Source organism: Stegastes partitus, unplaced genomic scaffold (genome assembly GCF_000690725.1).
Source record: "Stegastes partitus isolate 25-593 unplaced genomic scaffold, Stegastes_partitus-1.0.2 Scaffold784, whole genome shotgun sequence".
NCBI lineage: Eukaryota > Metazoa > Chordata > Actinopteri > Pomacentridae > Stegastes > Stegastes partitus.
Genome location: NW_007578515.1, coordinates 6328 through 30228, shown reverse-complemented (window position 1 = coordinate 30228; position 23901 = coordinate 6328). Strand labels below are relative to the sequence as shown.

The window sequence follows — 23901 nt, the reverse complement described above, 5'->3', positions numbered from 1 at the left end:
GCGCATGTGTGTATTTGTGTGCCGCATTAACATGTGTGATGTTTGGATCTGATCCAAGTCGATTTTTCTGAACCACTTTATCACAGCTGGATATTCCCTCTGATTGTCTGTGCGCCTTTGAAATGTGCACGCGCACACACACACACACACACACACACACACACACACACACACACTTTAATTTGCGATGATGACATACGCGGCCAAACCGAGGCCTTTCACTGCTTGTGAGCTCACAGGCAGGATAAAAAAAAAGCACACTGTGAGAGAGTAAGTCAGGAAAAACACAGCGGCTCTTGGCTTTTAATTATTGACCAGCTTGTCTATCTAGCTTAGAGCACACCACTTGACATGCCGACACATAAACACACACAGGTACGCGCACACATGTGTGGACATACACACAGGCTAATCACAGGCCCTCTTGAAAATTACAGACTCTGAATGTAATCATGGACCTGAGAGTTTAGTTGGAGTGAAAATGCTAGAGGATGCGAGAGGAAACATGCACATTAATAAGCTTGAATTTAATAAACTTGTGTATGAAAAATTAGCAAAGTTCAGCTGTTGTGGGAAAACTTCTCATCTCCAAAAGGAAAATAAGAGCTTTGTTTTTAAATTCATCCAATGCTAAGCAAAACTTTCATTCAGCTGCTGTGTACTGACTGAGTGCATTATGTCTATTTACGTAATCCTACCAGAACAGTCAGCTCCACAAAGTCAGGGGCCTCCAGATACTCGGGGTCCACAGTCGGCCAGGACTGCTGCAGGACGTCTCCACCCCGCAGAAGAAGGGGGACGAGGGGGTTTTTCACCTGGCAAAGACCTGGGAGAGACCCAAGAGGGAATACAGAAGGCGATCAGTGATCAATACCTGATGTCATACTGAATAAATAAAACAATAGCAGCTTCAACAACTGAAGTTACAAAGCGCTTTACAAAAAAGAGCAACAATAAAACAGTAGAAGAGAAATTCTAATGCAGATTTGTATAGGTTCATTTATAAAAGCTTTCTAAAGTGAGTCACTGACTCTGCTGTTCTGACAGTAAGGACAGAGCTTGTTCCAGAGCTGCATAACTGAGCCAAACCCTGCAAAGATCCAAAAGGAATTAACAGGATCTTAAATTGAACTCTATAACAAATGGAATAGTAATGTGTTCTCTGTGTCGAGTGTTTGTGAGTAGTCTTGCCGGCAGCTCCTGCATTGTTTAGCCCAGTGAATAATAAGCTGCAGTAGTCCAGCCACGAGAAAACAGGTAAGTTGTTCAACAGTGTTTTTAGGGAGCATTGGTTTGACTTTGGCATTATTTCTAATTTGTAGGGAGCAGGAATGAAGAAGAGTTCTAATGTGCTGGTTTAGGTTGAGGTATTAATCAAAAACACCTCTCAGGTTTCGAGCTGACTGCTTTGTGAAAAACTATCAGGCCCAATAACCAGGCAGTGAAGCACAGAAGCCAAGACTACCAGGGGTAACTGAGACATAAAACTGAGAGTCATCGGCATAACTGTGGTGGGACACGGTGGTGAATCGGTGACACACACGAGGCAACAGATATGCACTCAACAAAAAGAGGTCAAGGTCTGAGCCCTGCGGGACAACACATGACACGAACTCAAGATGTCAACCAGTAACTCTGAATGCTCTGTTTGATAAGTTACATGAAAACCAGTACAGAGCAGTTCCACCTCGGACAACCAAGTTCTTGACACTGTTGAGGAAAATCTTATGATCAGCCGTGTCCAAAGCGGCACTCGACTCCAGCAGAACACCGACAGCACCAGAGTGCACGTTCACTCAAGTGTCATTTACTCTGAACAGGGCGAGTTATGTACTGTGAAGTAAAACGTGCTACGCCACTGTCAAATAGCTGTTACAGTATCTGAGGCAAAGAGTTGGGGAGAAAAATGTTGTTTGAAAACAGATCAGAGCAAAACAAACCTAGCGTGCCGCTTTAGTGAAGAAGCTGCAAAAATAGCTGTGGATGAATTTTGTGTTGCTTTTATTTGTCATCCTCTGTGCTGAGAAAAATATCTCGATGAAGGGTCAAAAAACAAGCCAGCTACCCGACTACCTCCCGCCCCGACTCTCAGTTAAACCAGCGAGTTTACATCCTACTGGAGGCCCAAGGGAAGGATGTGAACTTCCTCTATCCTGCGCTGTGTGTGTGCAAAATTACCAAGTGAAAAGTACAGCATGACTGAGTGCAGCGGAGGTCACATGTCTCCCGCTTGTGTGTCCTGTTTACAAGACTGTACATACATGAACACTAACAAAATGCACACAGTCACTCATTAGAACATCATCCGTCAGGTTCTCCCGACTCTGGCCATCAGCTGTGTTTTTCCGGAACCTCTTTTCTCTCGGCTGTGTGCACAAAGCTTGTGTACGTGTGTCGTCGACAATAAAGGGATGTCCTTCGGGCCAGCGCGAGGACAAGCTTCCACACGAGGCACGGAAAGTGACGCTTTCTATTGTTTGTTTGCAACAAAGGGCCCCGCGGCGCTGCTTTTCAGTTTTGTTTGATGGACGGTTACTGTGTTGGAGGAAAAAAATGTACTGCAGGTTCGTGTAGCAGACTGAAAAAGGGCTCAATGTCGTGTTTTTCTTACTGATTTATTAGCTGTTACATCACTGCTGGGTGTTCGCTGGTGTTAGATAAGCTGCAGTGTCAACATTATGTTTTTAGGTGACAAACCCTCTTACAGACATCATTTTTCCCCCCCGAGTGTTTCACCCACGCTGAAAAGATCCTGGTGAGAATTAAACGGTACAGTTTGTGAAAGCACTTCAAAATAAGTGCCATCTCAATTCTCCGCCATTAAGTTTATTAATTTTAATGCTGTATATGTGACCGAATGAGTACTTTATTGTTGATATGTTGATTTTCACCAACCTGCCCAAAGTTCAGAAGCCAAGTGAGGTGCCATCGGTGCCGTCATCATCACCAGCGCAGCCAGAGCTTCCTCAAACTCCACACTGTGCTGCAGCACCCTGACTGTTGCACTCTAAACACACACATGAAGCGGTACAACTGTGATTTCCTGCGTGTTCAATTAAAACGATAACTGTGCCATATGTATTCTAAGGTACCGGATGGTGCACTCACACTCAGCGTGTTGGTGAGTCCCATTAAGCGAGACATGGCGGCGTTAAAAAGGAAGTCCTCTGTGAAGTGAGCCGTCACCTGAAAACACAAAAAAGGCGACACAATGATAACGTCTGAGCTTTTACGTTCTGTTTTTGGTTACTGGACATATGGATGTTCCCAGATGGATTGACTGTACCGTGACGAATCATGAGAAAACAATGACAGGCTCAGAAGAGGAGCCTCCCCCCCTCTCCCCGGTTATCGTCATGTGCACCAGCTGAAGGCACACAGCGTGTCAGCATTCCCCTGCTTAGCCTTCTGGGAAGAAGAACCCATTTGGGAAGGGCCTTAGGGAGGAGGAGGTTGATCAGCAAGGCTTTTCTGAGGGACACATCAAAGGACAGCCTCGGCTTTGAGGGCTTATAGCAAACAGCCCGAGGTCCTTTAAAAGCACTGGGGAATCAAACCTGGCAGCCAAAGGGGGTTATTTATAAAGTGTGAAAGGAGACGGAGTGGATTTAAAATCAATTTTCATCCCCTTCTGCTATTACTCTTTACACTGGGGGGTTTAGGTTGTGAGGGATGTTTAGGGTTGGATGGAAATGCTGGGACTCTGGACCATGATGAGTGACGTATTACTTACATTCATAAAGAATCTTTTAACTGAGAAAGTCAACTGAGAGAGTCGTCCAAGCATGCCTTCCAACTGTATAATTTATGAGTATAAAAAGCAGAAATTAAATGTATTAACCCCCCCGAGCCCCTAAAATTCACAAGCAGGTATGAAAGCCATTATGTTTTGACCAAATAGCCACAATTACACCATTTATCAGTCAGAAAGTGTGAAAACGGAGAGATGTTTTTTTAGTGGTCCTTCTTCTACTCAAACATGATGCACTGTTCACTTAAAATTTAAACAAATGTAAGCTTAAAATGAAGATATTTCAACAAAGTCACTTTATCTATACATTTTATATGTCTCATTTAAACCAGATTCCTTAAAAAAACAGAAAATAAAACGCTCCTCGGCACACCCAGGAAGCCATTAGTGATTCAGCTGCAATCACACATTTAAAATTCTGACACATTTCGCTGAACTGCAGGCTGCGTTTACACAGAGCAGAGAGGAGATAAGTACAGAAACAAATCAGAAATGTAATCAGCAAAACATCTATAACATGTTTAGTCACCATTTTCAGTGTTGGTGACACATGTAGTCACTTACTAAAATGTTGTATGTGTTGATTCCAGTAAGGAAAGGTAAGGAAATTCAACTTTTTTATTTGATTTTTTTTTCTGATTTCTGGCATTATAATTGTGTCATACTGCACATAAGATATTTTGGAGTTCCCTCTACTTCTTGTGTTGTTGTTTCCATAGAAGTGCAGGACTTCATACAGCAGTAAAAAAAAAAAGAGGCCACAGTGAGTAAAAATATGACAGGAGTAGCTCACTGTTTCGAGGATTAATACCAGTCTTTCAAACTCAAATACACAAAATATACCAAGATGACAGCTGCAGTGTCTAATTAAAGGTAGATGAACAATAACTTTCCGTGGAACTCTTAGATTTGTGCCCACAACTGACCCCTGCTGGTAACAACTGTCACAATAAGTCACCGTTTAATAACGTCACCACTTTCAGCCAATTATCCAAGATCACAGCCAGTCAAAGGCCATAAAACAGCTACCTCTTGGATTGCGTAGTTCTTGTTCTCCCAGATCTTCTTGGCCTCTGCCAGCTCTTTCTTTTTCAGCAGGGAGGGGTTGGGGATGTCTCCGAGTTGCCGCGCCGCTCTCAGTTTGGTGACCAGCTGCCACAGTCGGGACTGCCATCGAAGAACACCAGGAAGAGCGTCGGCTGGAGACGCAGAAGAAAAGGACATTTTAACAAACCCTCTCAACATTAGATTTACTCATTTGAAGCAACTTATATGCTAAAGGACACCCTCTCCAAACCAGCACCATTCCTAATTTACTATACTAATGAATAACTTAAGGTGTCTGTGTGACTTTGCAGCAGCGCCTCGGCTCACTCTTGACATTCCAGAGGATGTCCTGCTCAGGCGGCGCAGCGTAAAGGATGTAAAGTCGAACCGTATCCACGCCGTACTGCTGCACCACCTCTTGGGGGTCCAGTCCGTTGTGTTTAGACTTGCTCATCTTCTCCCATGTCACCTCAATACGATCACCGCTCAGCGCCACCGGTTCCTTATCTAGAAGAGGCAGGTGAAAGTTCAGAGGTCAACTGTAGCTGGAGTGCATAATGAGGGATTGAGAGACTTTTCTGTCCCTGAAAGCCACCAAGTATCTCCTGTTTATCCTGTTGCCGAGCAATAAATAAAAGCCAAAAATCCTTGGGCGTGATGCCAATTATAAAAGAGCTCTTGGGTCTCTTCAAGGGATTTCATGTGATTTGATTTTTGTCAACACCGGCTGGTTAACTTGTCATTCAATTAGGAGAAGCAATAACGCACAAAGCAGAGAAGAGCCGCTATTAGCAGCACTGAAAGGATGAGGTTGAGTAGTGGTGTCACAACAAACTACAATAAGAAAGAGAATGATGTTTTGACTCCTTAGTCGGTTTATCATGACTTGTTTTATCTGGCAGAGCCACATGCGGGGAAGCCCTCCCCTCTATCGTCTGTTACAAATGTGTGACATTAACAAACACCGTACAGACTCAGGTAGCGTGTACCTGTGAAGTCTATTTCTTCTCTCTTCAGGTACTGGCCGCTGTCAGCCAGTTTGAAAGTCTGGCCTTTGATCAGACCCTGGACCAGGAGCTTCCAGAAAGGCTCCCTGGAAAACAAAAGGAGGATTCACTGACACACACGCAAAATGTATATTTAAATCATGAACGCATAAAGAACAGTGTAATCCACCTGTGAGCCACAAGACCCTGATCCTTGCAGAAATGACAGAGAAAGCGAGCGTAGTACAAGTGCATGACGGCGTGTTCTTTCCCTCCGATGTAGACGTCCACAGGCAGCCAGCGATCGGCGAGGTAACGCTCAAAAGGCCTGCAGAGGAAGAGCACATTTAGGGAGGCTGTCGACTGGAAAGCTCAGTGACTTATCAGAATAAACTGTTATCAAGGCCGGTGTTCAGCTGAGAAGGTCTTTGAACAAATCACCTGTTCAGTCAAAACTATTCAGCTTAAAATCGGGACATTTTAATCAAAATCAGTTTTACAACACGTTTCATTTAAAAAATTGCCAAAAATAAATTCTTTGCATGAACCATATTCTGTAAAAAACTAAAAATTCTTCCGTCCTCAGTGCAACCATGAAGCCATTAGTGACTCAGCTGCAACCAACAGTCACGTGACAAAAAATATATTTTTTAGATGTTGTTTTTGCAAATAAACTGCTATGCAAATAAAAGAAAGATCCAAGCTGCAGGTTTGCTATATGCCGTTAATCTTTTTTGTCTTTTATTGATTTTACTACGGGCTGCAAGGTGGCGCAGTTGGTAGCACTGTTGCCTCGCAGCAAGAAGGTCGCCGGTTCACGTCCTGGTGGGGGCACTGGGATCTTTCTGCATGGAGTCTCCATGTTCTCCCCGTGCAGCGTGGGTTCTCTCCAGGTTCTCCGGCTTCCTCCCACAGTCCAAAAACATGTTGAGGTTAATTGGTGATTCTAAATTGTCCGTAGGTGTGACTGTGAGTGTGCTTGGTTGTCTGTCTCTAAGTGTAGCCCTGTGATAGACTGGTTACCTGTCCAGGGTGTCCTCTGCCTTCGCCCTAAGTCAGCTGGGATAGGCTCCAGCCCCCCCGTGACCCTAGTGAGGATTAAGTGGTGTATAGATGATGGATGGATGGATGATTTTACTACATCATTTCTAAAATGCTTCTATTCATCTCCCTCTCCTTGTTATTATCTTGTGCTTTTCAGGTGTATTTTATTCTATGCAGTTTTTTATTTGCCCCATGTGTACTTGTGACACTGAAATCAAGTTAAGTGTAAAGCTCAGTGGAACTTTGGAACTATCCATCCATCCATTATCTATACACCGCTTAATCCTCACTAGGGTCGCTGGGGGGGGGGCTGGAGTCTATCCCAGCTGACTCAGGGCGAAGGCAGGGGACACCCTGGACAGGTCGACTTTGGAACTGTGAAAAACTTTATTATTTTATGATGATTACTGTTTAACTATTTAGTAACTGAGGGTTGGAAAGCAGACTTTTCTGTCTGCAAAATGTTACAATACAGTGCAAGAAAACATTGAGTCAGATGGCACTGCTTGCTTTATGCCATGTTAGACATGCACACCTTCTCCTCCAGGGGGCAGGCTGAATCTGACACACCAGAACGCAGGGATGAGGCAAACAGAAGCATCCCAAAGCCTTGTCTATTTCACTGGCTTCATACTTAGAAAAAAAAAAAAAAACAGATAGGAGTTGGGTATAAAATTTGCCTCCGTGTTCACGGTTACATGTTGCCAGGAAAGTTTAAAAAATCCATCCGTTTCTTTAGGATCCTGACAGCTGCATGCGCTTAGCCTGACTGTGGTGACCGTCAGCGGTAATGATGCTTTTTAGGGACAGACTGCTATCTCAGTGTGTCACCTTTCACACCAGCCATTACTCTCCTGCACACCTCTCTGCTTCTGTGGCTGATGGTGTCTCCGGATAATTGAGCCGAGGAGCGGGGGGGAAAAAAAAAAGTTATGAACTCCCGATGCTGACAATAATTTAGCCCTGTTTGCTGGCATCAGGCCAAGGAACTCTAATACATAACCACACACACACACGCTCATATAACACCCTCTTCCCATTTCCTTCCTCTTTCTTGCGACTTTCAACATCTCTTCCTATTTTCATCGTTCCCCCCCCTCTCCTGTGCGCATGAGGCTCAGCGGGGCCAAGTGAAATGCACAAATAGTGTAATTGCTTTTTCTGTTGTGCCATAATCTGTCCAGCTAAGAAAAGTGATGGAGAGAGCAGTCCCCCTCCCTTTTAAAGCAGCTTTACTGCTAGGTCAGGGCACTGGGAAATTAATCTCTTTTGTTAAGCTCAGGGTATCGCCACCATCCCAGCAGGTGACAGCCATGGCTCCATAATCTCTATTGGCAGAGAATGCAACTTTCAAGGAAACGTGTGTGCTTGTGTGTGTGTGTGCTGCGTACGCACGCTTGAAGCGGGTAAGTGGGAGAAAGAGTGGGTGATCTTACAGTGGGCTTAATTATGTGTTTCAGTATAACTTTCACAGAAGGCGCCTATAGGACGAAGTGTGTGAGTGGACGTGCAATGGGTGTGTGTGAGGCATCGAGTTCGTATATACGAAGCAGTGATTACAAAGAAAAAAAAACAATTTTTGCTAATATAAACAAAGTTTATCCACCCACTGCTGGAGAACCTTGTGCAAGATTTCATCTCACTTTCATTTGAACAAATAGGATGAAAATAGGATCTGTGCCATTTGTGCTAAAATCTGTCACAGTGTGAGAAGAAGACAAAAAAAAAAAAAAAGATGCAAAAGTAAATAAATAAGTTTGGCAGCTTTGGTGAGACAAGAGTGGATATGAAGCAGCAGAGTGAAATCTCAGGAGGTGGGTGTTCGTACCTGTTTGGGTTGTGAGGGTCTGTATATCTAAAGTAGTACCAGGCCGAGTCCACAAATGTGTCCATGGTGTCGGTCTCCCTCCTCGCTGGGCCTTTACATCTGACAGAAACAGACAGTTGGCAGAGGCGGCACAAAAATTAATATTGGGCTGACAAATTAGGACATGAACAAATCAACGACTCCTGTTTGTGTGCTCAGAGAAGTGGCTTGTATTTATATGTGAGTGTAAAGCTCTGCTCCATCTGGCTGTGGGGGTCACGTCCCTGTAGAGCAGCACAGCTGAAGCCAGGCTGGCACCACAGCTCTGTTCCTGTGCCCTGACTAACAGGCTGTGCTAACAGGGAGCGAACTGGCAGGCCTGCACACATGATCGTGTGTTTGTGTTGGAAATGCCACCTCGTGCCCCTTTCTATCCAAGCCAAACAGCGCTTGGGTACGTGATGCGAATCTGCCAGTTACACTTTCACAGTGCAGGAGAGGACGTCCGCAAAGACACGGGAGACATCGGAGAGTGTTGTTTGTTTCCGATATAAAGCATTTAATGGAACAGTGAAAGCGTCTGCCTTTTACTTTATAATGAGTCTCAAAAGATTTAAAATCAGTGTCCCAGAAAGATAAACAGAGAAACAGCTCTGAGCTTTGCTGCAGTATGTGAAACAGAGTTGGTATCATTTCCTGGACCTTGTGGGATGTCTCTGTTTTGTCTCCACTTGTCGAATATTTTCTTTCACACAAACATTCATCTCAGTCAAATTTTTTGATCACACACTCACCAAGAGACACACACATCGAGAGGCGAAAACTCCTCGACCACCTACCATACCAGTCTATAATAAGGCAGTGATGATGAGGTAAGAGCTGGAGGTTGCCTAGCAACAAGGCTAAGGTGTAGCAAGGTTAATATTTGGAAGCCAGGTGTTATTTCATTTGATGAAACCCCAGCACTATAACGAACCCCCCTTCCGTCACAAAAGGATCCAAAAATGGAAACCTTTCAAAATGGGAGAAAAAAAAAATTATGCAAAAAAAAAAAGTCACTCTCGCTTCAGATTGGCCAATCAGAGGCCAGATTGTGGTTATTTGATAGACAGCTGGTACCAGCTACAGTTCTGAGGATCAGATTAGACGACTCGCACAGGTACTCTCTGTAGAGAGCCGTGAAAAGAGCCTAACAACAAAACTGGGTAACTAAATCTGAAGCAACCTGTGTGCATGAGTGTGTAAAGTGTGAGTGTGTGTTTAGAGGATGAGCCAGCAAGAGCCAAAAGGCTCTCAAACAGATGCGGCAGGGGAGGCAGCTGCCCACTCCATGAGGGCTCTTCCCAAAGAAAACAGCCCTCCATCTGCTGTGCGTCTGTGTGGCTGCTGATCACTGTGTGTGTGTGTGTGTGTGTGTGCTGTGGTAACTAGGTGGTCCTTTTTTTTTTTTTTTTTTTTCTGTGCAACCAAAGAACAAAACACACTTGCATGCACACCTTCCTAATCGAGCTAAGCCGAGGCAGGGTTCAGTTGGCAGGCCAATTTACAGTGCTGCAGAGGGTCGGAGACGAGATGAGCGCACAGGAAATGACTTCCTCAAGGACAGATAAAACTCCATTTCTGCCGCCCATCTCTCATCACCCTGCTCGTCTGTGTTCCACTCAAACTTTAATTGGACATGGTCGACGAGTGAAGAGAACAAATTTCGACAGACACTTAACAACGGAGGGGAGATGGGAAGAGAGGAGATAACGGCATCTTTGCGATTATAGCCATCAATCATCGCCGATGGGAGGAATTTTGGTAGATTTGTGGAAGTGAGTGAACACAATCTGATGACTGGTGCCATCTGCGACTGAGTGGGCCTTTGTTTTAATCAACATGGTGCCATGATGGTGATTAGTCTTATTCAGAGAGGAATCCCCATGTCAGCGACGGGACTCGGGAGACGCCACTAACCGAGATGAGTTGCTGAGTAGAGAGTGTGTGTGTGTGTGTGTGTGTGTGTGTGTGTGTGTGTGTGTTTATGAAAGTGTACAAAAGGTAAATGAGCGTGCACGTGCATGTACAGTCCCTGTGTGTCTCTCTGGAGACACAGCTGGCTTATGTAACCTCCATCATCAGCTCATGTTGCTCCTGTCGTAGATGTCGCTCATTACATAACCCCTTCTCAACACAGTTATTAATCACACAATTTGCAGGCTCGCTCTCGATGCTCTGTGTTCTTGTAGAGCTGTCAGTCCTCCTGACACACATGACAGCGGCCTCATTTTGTTGCTGCTGGTCTCCTGACAAAAACAAGAAAGTATGGAGGAGCAGCAGTCAGTGGAGAGGGTGTACATGTAATTCAATTCTCACCCAGCGAACACCATAACAGACTGGATCATTTCCCCAACTGCGCATGTTGTGCCAGATACAAATAACACTGTATCCCATTTACAACATCACACAGTTGAATGGGGCCACAGATGTGCTAATGCAAACCAGTGTTACCGGAGACGGTGGTGACTCAGCCACTTACTCATGGGGCGGTTTTGCTCACTGTGCAAATAATGACTTTGTGGGTATGAGTAAATGAAATTATTAAGAGGTACTCATGCTCAGCTGGACTCGACTTTTAAAACGCTTTTAGGACCTTGCTGGGTGAAATCTAAAAGCTGAAAATGGCACGGGCAACCTCAGAGTTGCATTTCTGCTTTTTGCAGATGATGTAATTCCGTCGGTTTCATCAGATTGCCACCTTTAGTGCACGTTAGAGTGGTTTTGCGGCTGTACATGAAGACGCCAGGATGAGAGTCAGCACTTTCGAATCTGAGGCCATTAAAACTGGTGAATTGCTCCTTCTGGTTTGGAGGTGAGGTGCTGTCCCAAGCGAAAGAGTTCTAAGTATCTCAGGATCTCATTCACAAGTGGCAGGCAAATGGACTGTGAGATGGATTGGGGCGACTACCATTTTGGTGAGGACGGACGTGAGCCGTAAGACGAAGCTTTCAATGTGCCAGTTGATCCAAGTTCCAACTCTTACCCTTCGTCATGAGTTCTGGGCAGCGAACAAAATAATGAAATCGTGGATACAAGCAGTCGAAATCAGTTTTCTATGCAGAGTGGCTGGCCTCACCCTTAGAGATACGATGAGGAGGTCGGATATCTGGAAGGAACTCAGAGCAGAGTTACTGCTTCTCTGCATTGAAAGGAGTCAGTTCGGGTGCTTTGAGTGGTGCCTTCCTTCGGAGGTTGTCCAAGAACACCCAACTGGGAGGGATTATACATCTCATCTGGCCTGAGAACATCTTGTGATCCCCCAGGACGAACTAGAAACGCTGTTGGGAAGATGTCTAGAATGCCTTGCTTAGCCTCTGACCTGACCCCAAAAGAGCAGGAGAAAATTTATAGCTGTATGAATGAACGGACAATAACGATGCCACTATTTTAAATTCAAATAATTTCTTGAAGTGAGAGGTACACATTCTTTAACTCATGACCCCTTTAGATGAAGAAATGTCTTCTTGCAGGTTATCTGTGCCTAAGGTGGGATCTGATCCATCAAAGAGTAACGATAGATTCTTATAATTACAGTGTGCATTGTTTGTTTTGTTCTCTTTGGGGACAACTATGGTGATAGGCGGTAAATGCCGGTGCGTTTTTGAACCTCAATCTGATCTGAGATCTGATCAATGTCCCCCACGTGATGTCAGTCAGCTGGCACCTCCACACCAGTGCACCAATTTGAGGTCACCACACATGAAAGCTGAAGGGTAACATCTCAATCACCAACATGTGACCTGCTGTGATGATAGATAGTGACTTAACAGACATTTATTTCAATAAAATCAAGGTTGATGAATAAAAACATCTTAGTCAGAACTGCCACCACTGTTGTGTGAGTGTGAATAGCTGAATGAGAAACAGTTTGTAAATTGTTTTGGAAACTGCGGACAAAGAGGCACGATATAAGGGTTTAACATAAACACAATGATCTGAGTTGTTATCGTACAAATCCGTGACTTATCATATGTGAGGGCAGCGACACACCATACAGTTCACCTGAAATCCATTAGAGGTGACACTTGAAGCTACCTACAGTCATTAGAAGTGGTGCTCGTTGTGACAAACCAGTTAGAAACAAACGAGCTTTGTTTAGATGTGCATCCAGCTACAGAATGTGAAAATGCAGTCTTTAAAAAAAAAAAAAAAAAAACGGTAATGTGCTTACTCTAACTGTAGCGTATGAGCTCTTAATTATATATACAAACAATAGCTTCACAAGCAACATTTTCTGGCAGGAGGTCATTTAAAGATTTACAATGGCTTTGAGCTGAGGAGACCTCTAGCTTGAATAAAAATACATTATGGTGACTTTCTTCTCAGGTAATAAGCTGCTGCTGCCGACAAGTAGAAGTAGCTGCCACGGTACATACGTAATTATATATAAATAAATCATTTCACAAGCAATTTTCCCCCCATTCACTTAAACTGGATCTTGTGTTCTATAAGAGCAGGAGACAGTCAGCAAACCTTTGTTTAGAGACTCAGCAGCTGCTGGCGGTTGGTCTTTCATGTGTTTGGTGTGCATTGTTCTCAAATGTGCTTTTCTCCATTTATTTGATTATTAAGTAAGAATATAAAATGCTGTCGACATCACTAGACAACAGCATAAAGAGGCATGTTTAAAGAATGCACAGAATACAAATGCATTGGCTATAAGCATCGGTGCTTTTTTACTTCCTTGTATTCCTCAAAACAATCTCAACTTAATGTCAGAAAGAAGAAATTGTGCTGAGAGAGAGTGACAGAAAGAGAGTCCTTTATCACTATAAGAACACTAAAAGAAGTGGCAAAGACGCATGAATTCACATGCATGCGTTTTTTTAAATCTGAAGGATTAACACTAACAACATGAATATTTATCCAGGACCTTCTCATTCACTCCTTTTTGTCTGTTTTTTTTCAAAATCAGCTGTGTGATAAAGGCAAAAAAGCTGATATGACTTTGTTGACGAACAATTAATTGATTTTAAATTTAAATTTTGACTTGAAAAAATAAAATGCAAATCCCTGCATTTGAACACATCTGTACGTTCTACATTCTCAAAACTGGCTCATTACTTGTTTGAAGCTCCGCGGACGACGACATGACGTAAAAGACGTAACAACAAATGTCTTTATCTTTACCAACAGTGTGCAATTTGTCCCTGAAGCTCAACACACCCCGACCTGCCTCAGCTGCCTGCGAGAGGCTTTGTAGCACTGCAGGACTGATTTTCAGATCCAAAAGGGCACGTCTTCACTCAAAGAATCTTGAGAACCAGCTTCTACTGAGGCTCAATAAAAGATTTTGGTTGTCCTGAAGAGACGAGTGTTTCCATGTTGATTATAATGTTTAATGTTCATAATGTTGCTGAAATGAAAAACTGTCTGGTGATTTCTTTCTCTGTATCAGCACTGTGCAGTTCCTGAAAGGATGAAAACAATCCTGTTTTGTCCTTAAAACTTTTTTTTTGTTTTGTAGAGTTTCTAAAAGAAGCATCGAGTATCATCGAAGCTAAAAATTCATTTTTACTTTCTACTTTTGTACTTAAGAAAATTTCTGAAGCTGTACTTTTTTTACTTTTACTTGAGTAAATGAGTTGAGTCAGTACTTCTACTTTTACCAGAGTCTTTTTTTTTTTTACACAAGTATCTCTACTTTTACTTGAGTAAAGAATGTCAGTACTTTTGCTATCTCTGTCTGTAACACAGTGAATATTGAACAAAAGCTTTATCTGTGAGAATTATTGCAATGGGATCTTTTCCTCAAGTTGTGTAGCTCTAATGCTAACCAACAAATTAGAAGAATTTGAGAAAGATTTGTTTGCACAGTAAAAAACAAACAAACATACAATGCAATGAAAACAAACAAACAAAAACGAATGTAAGCTAAAAAAAAACAAAAACCCCCATAGCCTGTTTATTATGGCAAAATTTTAACTCAGGAGTTAATACGTACAAATACAGCCAGCAACAGCAAACGAATTCATTAGATAATCAGAGTGATCAGCAAACACTGTTAAATCAGAATGTGTCATACATTAGATGGACTGATTGTTACTCTTTTGTTGTGTGTACATGTTGCATGCCAGTCCGCTAGGGGGCTCTCACACTCCTGTAGTACCAGTTATATTGTGGAAGTGAGGTAACCAGGTTGCCGGCGGTTATCATGGTGTAGTTGAACATGGCAGTGGCTAAATAAATTTGTTCTAAATTAAACGTGGAGTTACCACCAGTTAGCAAGAATAGCCCGACGTATTAAGATAATAGCATCAGATTTTATGTAAAAGAACAATAATTTAGCAACTTACAGTACAGTGCTGTTTCTTGAGGTCATTGCAAATGTTTCCATCCTTTTTAATCCCATGTAGTTTTAGGCTGTTATAAATTGGCTTCTGCACTTTTTTTTATTTTTTAAATGTTGAAAACCTTGAATTTTGAAGACCATTTGAAAAATGTTTTCTCATTTGAGCTATTATGTCCCCACTACTATTCGACACAAAGAGATGCCCTTGCTCCTCTGTATCATAAAGGAGTCGCATTAAAACTTTTAAAAAAAGTAAATGTGCATAAATTCTCAGCATTCTCACCTTGGACACTTGCAGTTGACCCAGTCGTGTGCAGCTCCCAGAGGCGATGCACCTTTTCCTGTGAGAGAAGGCAGCTTTGGCAGAGTGACTGGCAGCTCCTCCTCGGGGACTGCGACGGGACCGCAAGACCCACAATGCACCACAGGGATGGGTGTGCCCCAGTACCGCTGTCTGGATATCAACCAGTCCCTGAGCTTGGAGCTGGTGAGGTGGCCTCCAACCTTCTGCTCTCTGGCTTTTTGGGTAATGGAGTCAAAGGCCTGTTCTCTGGTGAGGCCTGAGAACTACATAAGAGGGTAAAAGTAAAGAACAAAAGGTAAAGACACAGCGAACTGCAGCGAGATGACAGCTTAATAATCATGAATTGTTCCTATTTGATTAGGTCTTCATCATCATCATCATCATCACTGCTGACCTCCTTGGAGTTGATTAGAGTTTGTGTCCCATCCTCATGGGTTTCCAGCACAGTGGTCCACCTCAGATTCAGAGCTGTGGCCACAGACAAATCCTCCTCGCTGCAGTCTGGGACACCTGTCACATTAAAGTGCAGGATTAACACCTAACACGGTAAAAAAAAAAAACATCATCTCAAACATGGATATAATAACTAATGTCTGGAGAGAGTAAAAAACTCTCCCTGTGGTGATGTTGAGCGTGTTGTGATGTAACTAATCATTAACAGTCCCTTGGGTTCCAGCTCCACTCTGTGACACAAACACCCACTGGTGTCGCTTTATTGTGGCATTACTGCCGTTCAAAATGTTAGAAACACTGCAGCGCTTCCTTTTGCACCAACAAAATTCCTCCTGATTTGCATGATAAGGATTTTGACCAGTTTACCTCCTGTCATCTGACTGCATTAACTGTTTTTATTAGTTAGAGAGCTATTTGCAGATGAATGAGACATCCACAGACACCAATAACTCACCAAGCACAGTGTCCAGATAGTCATCAAACGTCTCCTTGTGTGAAATGACCACGGGAACCTCGTGGCCGGTGAACAGGTTGTGAGCTGTGACCTCTGTGAGGGAGTCTGGAGAGCAAAGGGCGGGAGGTGTTAGTGAGGCAGCGCTGCTTCCCCTGGTAGCTCATTATCAGCAACCACCCGCCGCAGAGACTGCTACAAGGGGAATCCCAATTAACATACATTAAGTCCACTGCAGCTTCTACAACCACATCTTGGTGGTATGATGGCGAAATAAGTGTATTTACATGAACAATATACGAATATATGAAGACGAGTACAGCACACGTCTTTAGCGATACGCCTAAAAACATGTGGTTCCTTCCTCAAGCAGGCGCTGACATTTCTCTGTTGAACCACTTCTTTTAATTAGGCACCGCTTGCTAAAGAACACACAATATGCAAAGAATCCCAACCTTTTGCTAAGAGCCTTTTCTAGTCCTGACAACTTGTGGGCGTAGAGGAGCGAGCTATCTTAGCTTGGAACAGTAATGAATTATGTTGCTGACAGGGAAACATCGAAATGCGTGCGTTTCCTTCAAAAAAAAGCTTCTTTCCCCGACTTCAAAAGCAGGCAGACGTATGATATTGACAGACAGCCTAAACGCAGGGTGGCGTGACTGTGGATAAACGCTCACCTCTGCCTGGCTGCAAGGCTCTCTGTAGGGCGGAGCGGACTGAGCTGCTGCCATGCAGAAGTCTGTGGGAGGGCAGGATGGACAGGTAAGCCGCTCCGAACACCGTCTCTGGGGAGGAGCTGTAGGCTGACAAGGTCTCCCCCGTCTCCTCCCCGTTCACCTGGGAGACAAGAGAAGAAACGGGTGGGAACCTTCATAGTGGCACGAAGGCTGAGTTAATGAAGGGAACCCGCTGGCTTTCATGTTACAGTTTGATTCCTGCACTGTCCTCATTAAAGGTCCTATACTGTTCCCCTTCTTTTCAGCAAATTAATGACAGTCTCATGTGTCTCCAGAATGTGTTTTTCAAATTTGCAGCTCAAAATACATAAAGAGATTCATAATTTTCAGATGACTGTATAACCCCAGGTCTAAATCATGTTGTAAACAGTCTATTTCAGTGTCTGCAGCTTTAAAAGCAGCTTGAGCTGCTGCTGCACCCCTTTCAGGAAGAAGAGTCTCTCTGCGTCTGTGATTGACAGCACAAAGCAAAACAGCTGACGTGAATGAGCGTGCGAGTGACTCATTTTACACGGAAATATCGCCAAATTCACTGCCCAGCTGTGGTTCTGAACTCATGTTTATGGTGAGTTTGTCAGAGGAAATTGTGGTTCTAAAATGAGTAGTTTAGCATTTTAGAGTGGCAGCTTGGTAAATGGTTCTGAAGTGACTGCTGGTTAACATGCAGCCTTAACGGGCTGCTTTTCAGTCCCTGGTTCACACTCGTTTCGCTGAGAACAGCTTTATTTGGAAATCCGACTGTATTAAAATACAGTATATGCAAGCACAGTGAGCTTCAAGATGTGAATACCAGCAGAGTTCAGGCTGCACTGATGCACAGAAGGGACATAAAAAAAACACAGTAACCTTCCCAGTTCTTGTTTATTGGCTTCAGATGTTTTTTTTCTAATTGTCCCGAAGCATTACAGTTTCCACAGAGTTCTGACTTGTGGGCTGTTGGGAATGTTAGCCACGTTAGCCTCGAAATATTCTAACACCAAGACTTTTCCTATTGTTGTAGAGATATTGCCATTAAAAATAAAAGTAATCACTGGATCTTCAGATGCCAGAAGTGCATGAAGACCCTTGTGTTCACTCTTGCAGTCAAAAGCAGGATGCGCTTTGCTTGTGGCTCGTGACATTTTAGAATTAGCAGAAGAAGCTCTACAAAGTTGACAAACCTGATTGATTGTGAGGCAGCTGCTCATTCTGAATGACTCATATTGACACAGTGGGCAGTAAGATTTCAACAATGACTGGTTACCCGCTTTCTACATAGCAGCTGGATAAACTGGCTTGTGAAGCTGGGAGACTATCTCGTGGTGGGTGGGCTTGAGGAATGGCAAAAGTAAACGTCTTTTTAGGATGTACAAAACACATAAGTTTTCCCCATATTGGACTTTTAAATCAAAGACCAGCTTCTTTTATGCTGTTGGACTGAAGACTTTAGTTTGTGGAGAGGGGCAGATGCAATTTTACAAATTTTATTTAATAAGCAATGAACAAATAAACTGTCAACTGAAAGATGCATGCAACATGTGCAGCATGTAGCTCTTTGACACATAACAGGGTTGCAACGTACAGTTTAATCCTGCTTTAAATTGATGGCACACTCGTATTTGAGGGGGTTGTAATTAATGATTATTACACATCATGTTGCAGACATACTAATAAGCTTTCTCAGTCCTCTGGGGAGTTAATTGAGCAAACGCTTCCTGTAACACTGCATTTTGATGGAAAATAAGATAAGCAGTTAATTTAATAACCCGTGGTTTTGACTTTAATTTCTATGCTACTAGAGCAACCCGCCCTATACACACAGTGAAGGCATAAAAACACAAACGCACTCTCACATCCTTTTCACTCCAGAAATATGAAGATTTTTTTTTTAAATTAAGGCACCGACTTGGTTACATTTCCTCAGGACAGCGGTTGTATAATGTTAGTCGCAGGGCGATCAGTGGGCTGTTTGCTGCCGCTCAGCTTGAAACAACAGGCATGTGAAGAACTGTAAATACGGCACTCAGAAGAGTCAATAGAAACTAATCTGTGACATCATCTGTTTGGGTAAATTGCCACTTGCAGATGGATGCACCCATTGAAAGCGAATAATAAAGTGAGGATGTTTTGGTGCATGATTTTTAATGGAAATACATAAATAAACAGAGGCGCCAAAGAATCTTAAATAAAGCGAGCAATCAGCGTTTGGGGTAAAAGAGGTGAGAAACAGAGGCGGCAGCAGGGAAACACTCGGAGGAAAAGCGATGAGAGAGTGAAACAGAAAGAATGACGAATGATGAAAATTTGAGCCGGGGGGACAAAGGAGCCGAGATTTACCTTGAGTTTGAAATCAAAGTAGCAGCCAGTGCACTCTCCGATCCAGTTCGCCTGCATGGCTTTGACTCCGTACCACTCTGGGAGATCGTCCAGGGCGTCCAGGAGAGGCTGGAGGAGCAACAAAGACACAAGTTTATCACTTTGTGCAAGTTTGGAAAGAGCTAATTTTCCACTTCGGTGTGGAAAAGAGATATTCTCCTAAGTATGTGGCTGTCTAGGATAATGCAATTGACTCCCAACTCTGTGTGGCCTCTTTCAAAGCACAGCCAATTTATTTTGACAAAGCAGCAGAGCCGACCAGGTCACATTATGCAGACAAAAAGGGATTTTCAAGAATTCTGACCTCCACTCGCCCTACTTTTCTTGATATCACAAAGCAATCGCCTATACAGTGTGCACACTCGCTCTCTCGCACACATGCAGCCACGTACACAACAGTCATTGTGCCTGATTAAAGGAAGCTATGCATATAAACGAGGCTCAGGCCAAAAAGCCACAGCTGGTCCAAGGCCGGAGATGTTATAATTCTCTATTTCCTTTTCGGTCTGTCACAATCTATTACCCACAATGCCCCTTCAAGGTGCCGCTCAGCATGCAACACCTCATCATGGAGTTATCAATACAAACCTAAACACTGGCTACAGTCATCACTAGCATGACTGCGGAGCGTGTCAGTGATGGATTTGCTCCAGAAAGGGAGAAAAGGAGACATAAATTCTGACGAATCTGTGTCAGCATGACTGAGCGACTCTTGGCAGAGACGCAGCAAAAACAAAGATGTTACCGGCAACGAAGGAAAAACTGAAAAAGCTGTGACAGATAACTAGCTGTAAAGTGAGAGTGTTTTGTTTTTTTTTGTTTTTACTTTCCTGGACTAGGAACTATAGTTTGGCACAGAAGCAGGAATCGTAATTGAAATATGTATGGCAAGGACAGGAGTCTCCATGGCAACTAAGAAAAGCTTGAAAGAAAAAGCACGGTATTGCAATAACCAAAGATCTGGGTGTGAGAAAGAGACGTCAAGTACACTTCTGAAAAAAAAAATATTGGACAGTGTAGCAACAAAAAAAAAATCGATGCACTTTCCAGGCTGAGATTTTGAAACAGCCTCCATGAAACCACAAGCTGTTTGTGGTCAATTTACCATAAATGACACAAAACATTTCTGGGAGCTATGCATATATTTGAGCAATGCTGTAGGAGCACAATGCACTGAGCTCTCAGTTTGTGAATCATTTAGATGCCAGTGTGGTGTAATAGGCAGGCAGCATTTGTCTGACTGCAACAAGTGTGATTGTGCATGAAATTGAAAACTCTGCTTCTGCCACATGATAATTTAGCATCCTGCGTGCTCCACGTAAAAAAAAAATAAAAAATCCATCTTAGTAATAATACGCAGTCAGTGTGCAATGTGGAACAACTCGACAGCTAAACAGAATAAATATTGTCTGAAGTTAATGTTGTCTAACAGACTCGAACACATGTAGAGGCGAGCAGGGAAATCACGGTCCAATTACTTTTTTTTTGTCTTTGGCACGCTCTGGTTCGACACGGTCCTCCTTTCTCTCCATCTGTCTTTCTCACTTTTTTCCTCTAACACCTTCCTCTTCCTTCCTTCCCACTTCTCCGTTCGTCAGAGAAAATTAGAAATGCAGGAACACATTGTCACAGTGGGCTGCTTCCACCTCCACTCACACCTCTGACAGGGGCGACTGTGGCTGAAGCTGAGTGACGCCTGACGGTGGACAAGATGAGTTTTTCAATCAAAATGACAAAACTGACAAAGGACGCAATAAATCCTCTAAGGAAAAACTAGTGTTTATTGCAAGTTTGGGGCCATTTATTGGAAATCACGTGTATTTTTCCTTATTGGCAACCATTTTTAATGCATAAAAGCATTGTTTCTTTTTCATTTCACACCTCCCAGGCACTGGTTTCTATTTTATTTTAGTATGATATGAAACCACTCACAGAAACTTCTGAGCTGCTGGGCAGGATTGCTATTGCAGCAACACATCATCAGTAGGGTAAAACTAACCTGTCTCACGACGGTCTAAACCCAGCTCACGTTCCCTATTAGTGGGTGAACAATCCAACGCTTGGTGAATTCTGCTTCACAATGACAGGAAGAGCCGACGTCGAAGGATCAAAAAGCGACGTCGCTATGAACGCATGTCCGCCACAAGCCAGTTATCGCTGTGGTAACTATTCTGACACCTCCTGCTTAAAACCCAAAAAGTCAGAAGGATGCCGTGCTCTGCCCATCCTTCTCAAATCCTCAGTGTACTTTAAAACCGAGATGGAACAATTAATCGATTAGTCAGGGAGTTGTCAACCTTCGCATGAACTGCCAACTTTTTTGATAGTTTATCTTTTTTTTTATAAGTTTAAAGAAAATAAAGTCTAAATTCTCTGATTCCATTTCTTTAAAATGTAATAATTTCTGGTTTTATTACCGCTCTTGTGAGAGTTAACTGAATATATTTGTGTTGTCGACAACACAAGACCTTTGAGGATGTAATCTTTGGCTTTGGGAAACACTGATCAACATTAATCATCAATCTTTGACGTTTTTTAGACCAGACAAAGGACAGATTAATCGAGAAAATAGTCGACAAATTGATCAACAATGAAAATAATCGGTAGTTGGAGACCTAGTTTGATGGAAACAAGTAGAAATTAAATGATTAGGAATGTGTAATTTATTTAAATCCTTTTTAGGCCGAAATGTAATTTTTTTTTTGTGGTTTTAGACCTTTAAATATGACAGTTTATTTACTTTTCCATTTCACATTCTGGGGTTTTGGACTGTTGGTTTGACAAAATGAGACATTTGCAGACATCGTCTTGGGCATTTGTTGTGATGACTAATTTTTTTTGCTATTTTCTGCAACTTTGTAGATCAAAAAGGCATCAACAGAATAAATAATCATTATATTATTCTTTAGTTGTAGCCTTAGAAAGAAGACAAACCTTGTTTTTCTTCACTCAACTCAATTTCACATGAAGGAAGGTGAAAGAGTGAGAAAATGTGCTCAAGCGATAAAGTGCTTTCCCGATCCACATAAAACAACTCTTCTCCTCGACGGACACTACTTTGTGCCGTCCGTGTGTTAGCACACGCACACCACTGCATGTCTAACACTGCACATGCATGTAAAATGCATGACCCGTCTCTCTTGTGGATGATTCATAAGTCTGGAGAGGAGAGTTTCAGCCTGCAGCGGGCCTGTTCACCCCTGTGCCGAAAGGTGGAGGCTCCTCATCAGTCAGCCCGGCCACCTGGTGGTCTCTTTTTGCCTGGCAGAGAGACGCCAGGCTACAAATGACGGTCTCCAGGGGTCTGATTGCAGAACCAGAGAGGAAGGGCTGCAGCTGCTGCTACTGAAGTGTCAGCCATGATTGTTATCAGATGGATCCGCTGCTCATTTTTGCTCATATGAAGCTGCCGGCCAGCCATTCAGACGCCCCTTGTCTCTCACACACACACACACACACACACACACTGGGCTAACACACACACTCACACACACACACACACACACACACTGGGCTAACACACACACACACTCACACACATAACAGTCATACCTTGGCATAGTTTGTCGTCTTGATGAACCATTGTGTGAGGAGCTTCTGCTCCACCTGCGCGCCAGACCTCCAGGAGCGACCGTTTTCATCCACCTGCTCATCCGCCAGCACCGTCTGATCAACGGGGTCCCAGTTCACCACAGCCTGAATGACACACAAGCACACAAACACAGATGAACACTCACACACTTGATATGAAAAAAAAAAAAAAAAAAAAAGGCAGAGCTTAGGAAGAAGCTTGGATTTAATAGACAGACCGGAGCCCTATTTGAAGGTCGTCCCATTTCATTACACATAATCAAAAGGCTTCTACCAAGCTCTCTTCATTTCAATTCATTCATTTTCTTCAAAGAGTAACGGATGAGCTGCCTCAATCATTTCTGTAACTGTCAGGCACATCAAACCTAAACCAATCATATTACTGCTTCCACAAGAAGAACAGGATAAGCTTTAACTGCAAGGGCCTTTCCTACCTCTTTCTGATACGCCAGCCCTGCTTCAAACAGCTTGATAAACAGATACTGGGTCCACTTGTAGTAGTCTGGGAGACAGGTGGTTACTTCCTGCAAGGGGAGACTAGAGTCAGGTCAGCAGTGCCGAGTGTCGCGCACCCTCAAAAGAGAGCAACCCAGACTACAAGCTGCTGCAGTTGATGCTCAGTTCTTCGTCAGTTCCTACTCACCCGGTCCCAGTTGAAGCAAAGCCCGAGGCTGTCCAGCTGCTCCCGCATGGACTGAATGTTACTGAGGAAGGGAGAAAGAACAGCAAAGTTAGGGAGCAGAATATCAACAGTGGATGAGAACGGATGGAACTCCTCGTACCTTTTAGTCCACTCCTCTGGATCGAGGCCTCGCTCTATAGCGGCATTCTCAGCTGGAAGTCCAAAAGCATCCCAACCCATCGGATTCAACACCTGAGGACGCAGGTATCAGTGTCAGTGGTCATCAGCCAATCAACGATAAATAAGTGTTGTGTTGCTGTGCAAAAAGTATCAAACATTCTCTGTTCCAGCTGTGTTTTCGTATTGTGGTGACGTCAAATAACAAATCAAACTATTCTGAAGCCTCCTTGAGTTCTAAG

At 43.3% G+C, this 23901-nt stretch overlaps 1 protein-coding gene across 1 annotated transcript in view; it reads right to left on the bottom strand.

Moving 5' to 3' along the window:
- The window catches only part of LOC103364829 (probable leucine--tRNA ligase, mitochondrial), a gene marked incomplete at its 5' end in the record, with an annotated part of 26645 nt that extends 2911 nt beyond the window's left edge, over positions 1-23734 (bottom strand). The window contains 17 exons of the mRNA XM_008292090.1: positions 699-826; positions 2896-3007; positions 3109-3186; positions 4781-4950; positions 5126-5305; positions 5788-5891; positions 5975-6112; positions 8657-8755; positions 15253-15536; positions 15668-15783; positions 16181-16285; positions 16855-17014; positions 19231-19338; positions 22822-22965; positions 23295-23384; positions 23504-23564; positions 23643-23734. Coding sequence (XP_008290312.1) covers positions 699-826; positions 2896-3007; positions 3109-3186; positions 4781-4950; positions 5126-5305; positions 5788-5891; positions 5975-6112; positions 8657-8755; positions 15253-15536; positions 15668-15783; positions 16181-16285; positions 16855-17014; positions 19231-19338; positions 22822-22965; positions 23295-23384; positions 23504-23564; positions 23643-23734 — 2169 coding nt within the window. The remainder of the gene's footprint in view (positions 1-698; positions 827-2895; positions 3008-3108; positions 3187-4780; positions 4951-5125; positions 5306-5787; positions 5892-5974; positions 6113-8656; positions 8756-15252; positions 15537-15667; positions 15784-16180; positions 16286-16854; positions 17015-19230; positions 19339-22821; positions 22966-23294; positions 23385-23503; positions 23565-23642) is intronic.
- Positions 23735-23901: the final 167 nt, after the last annotated feature.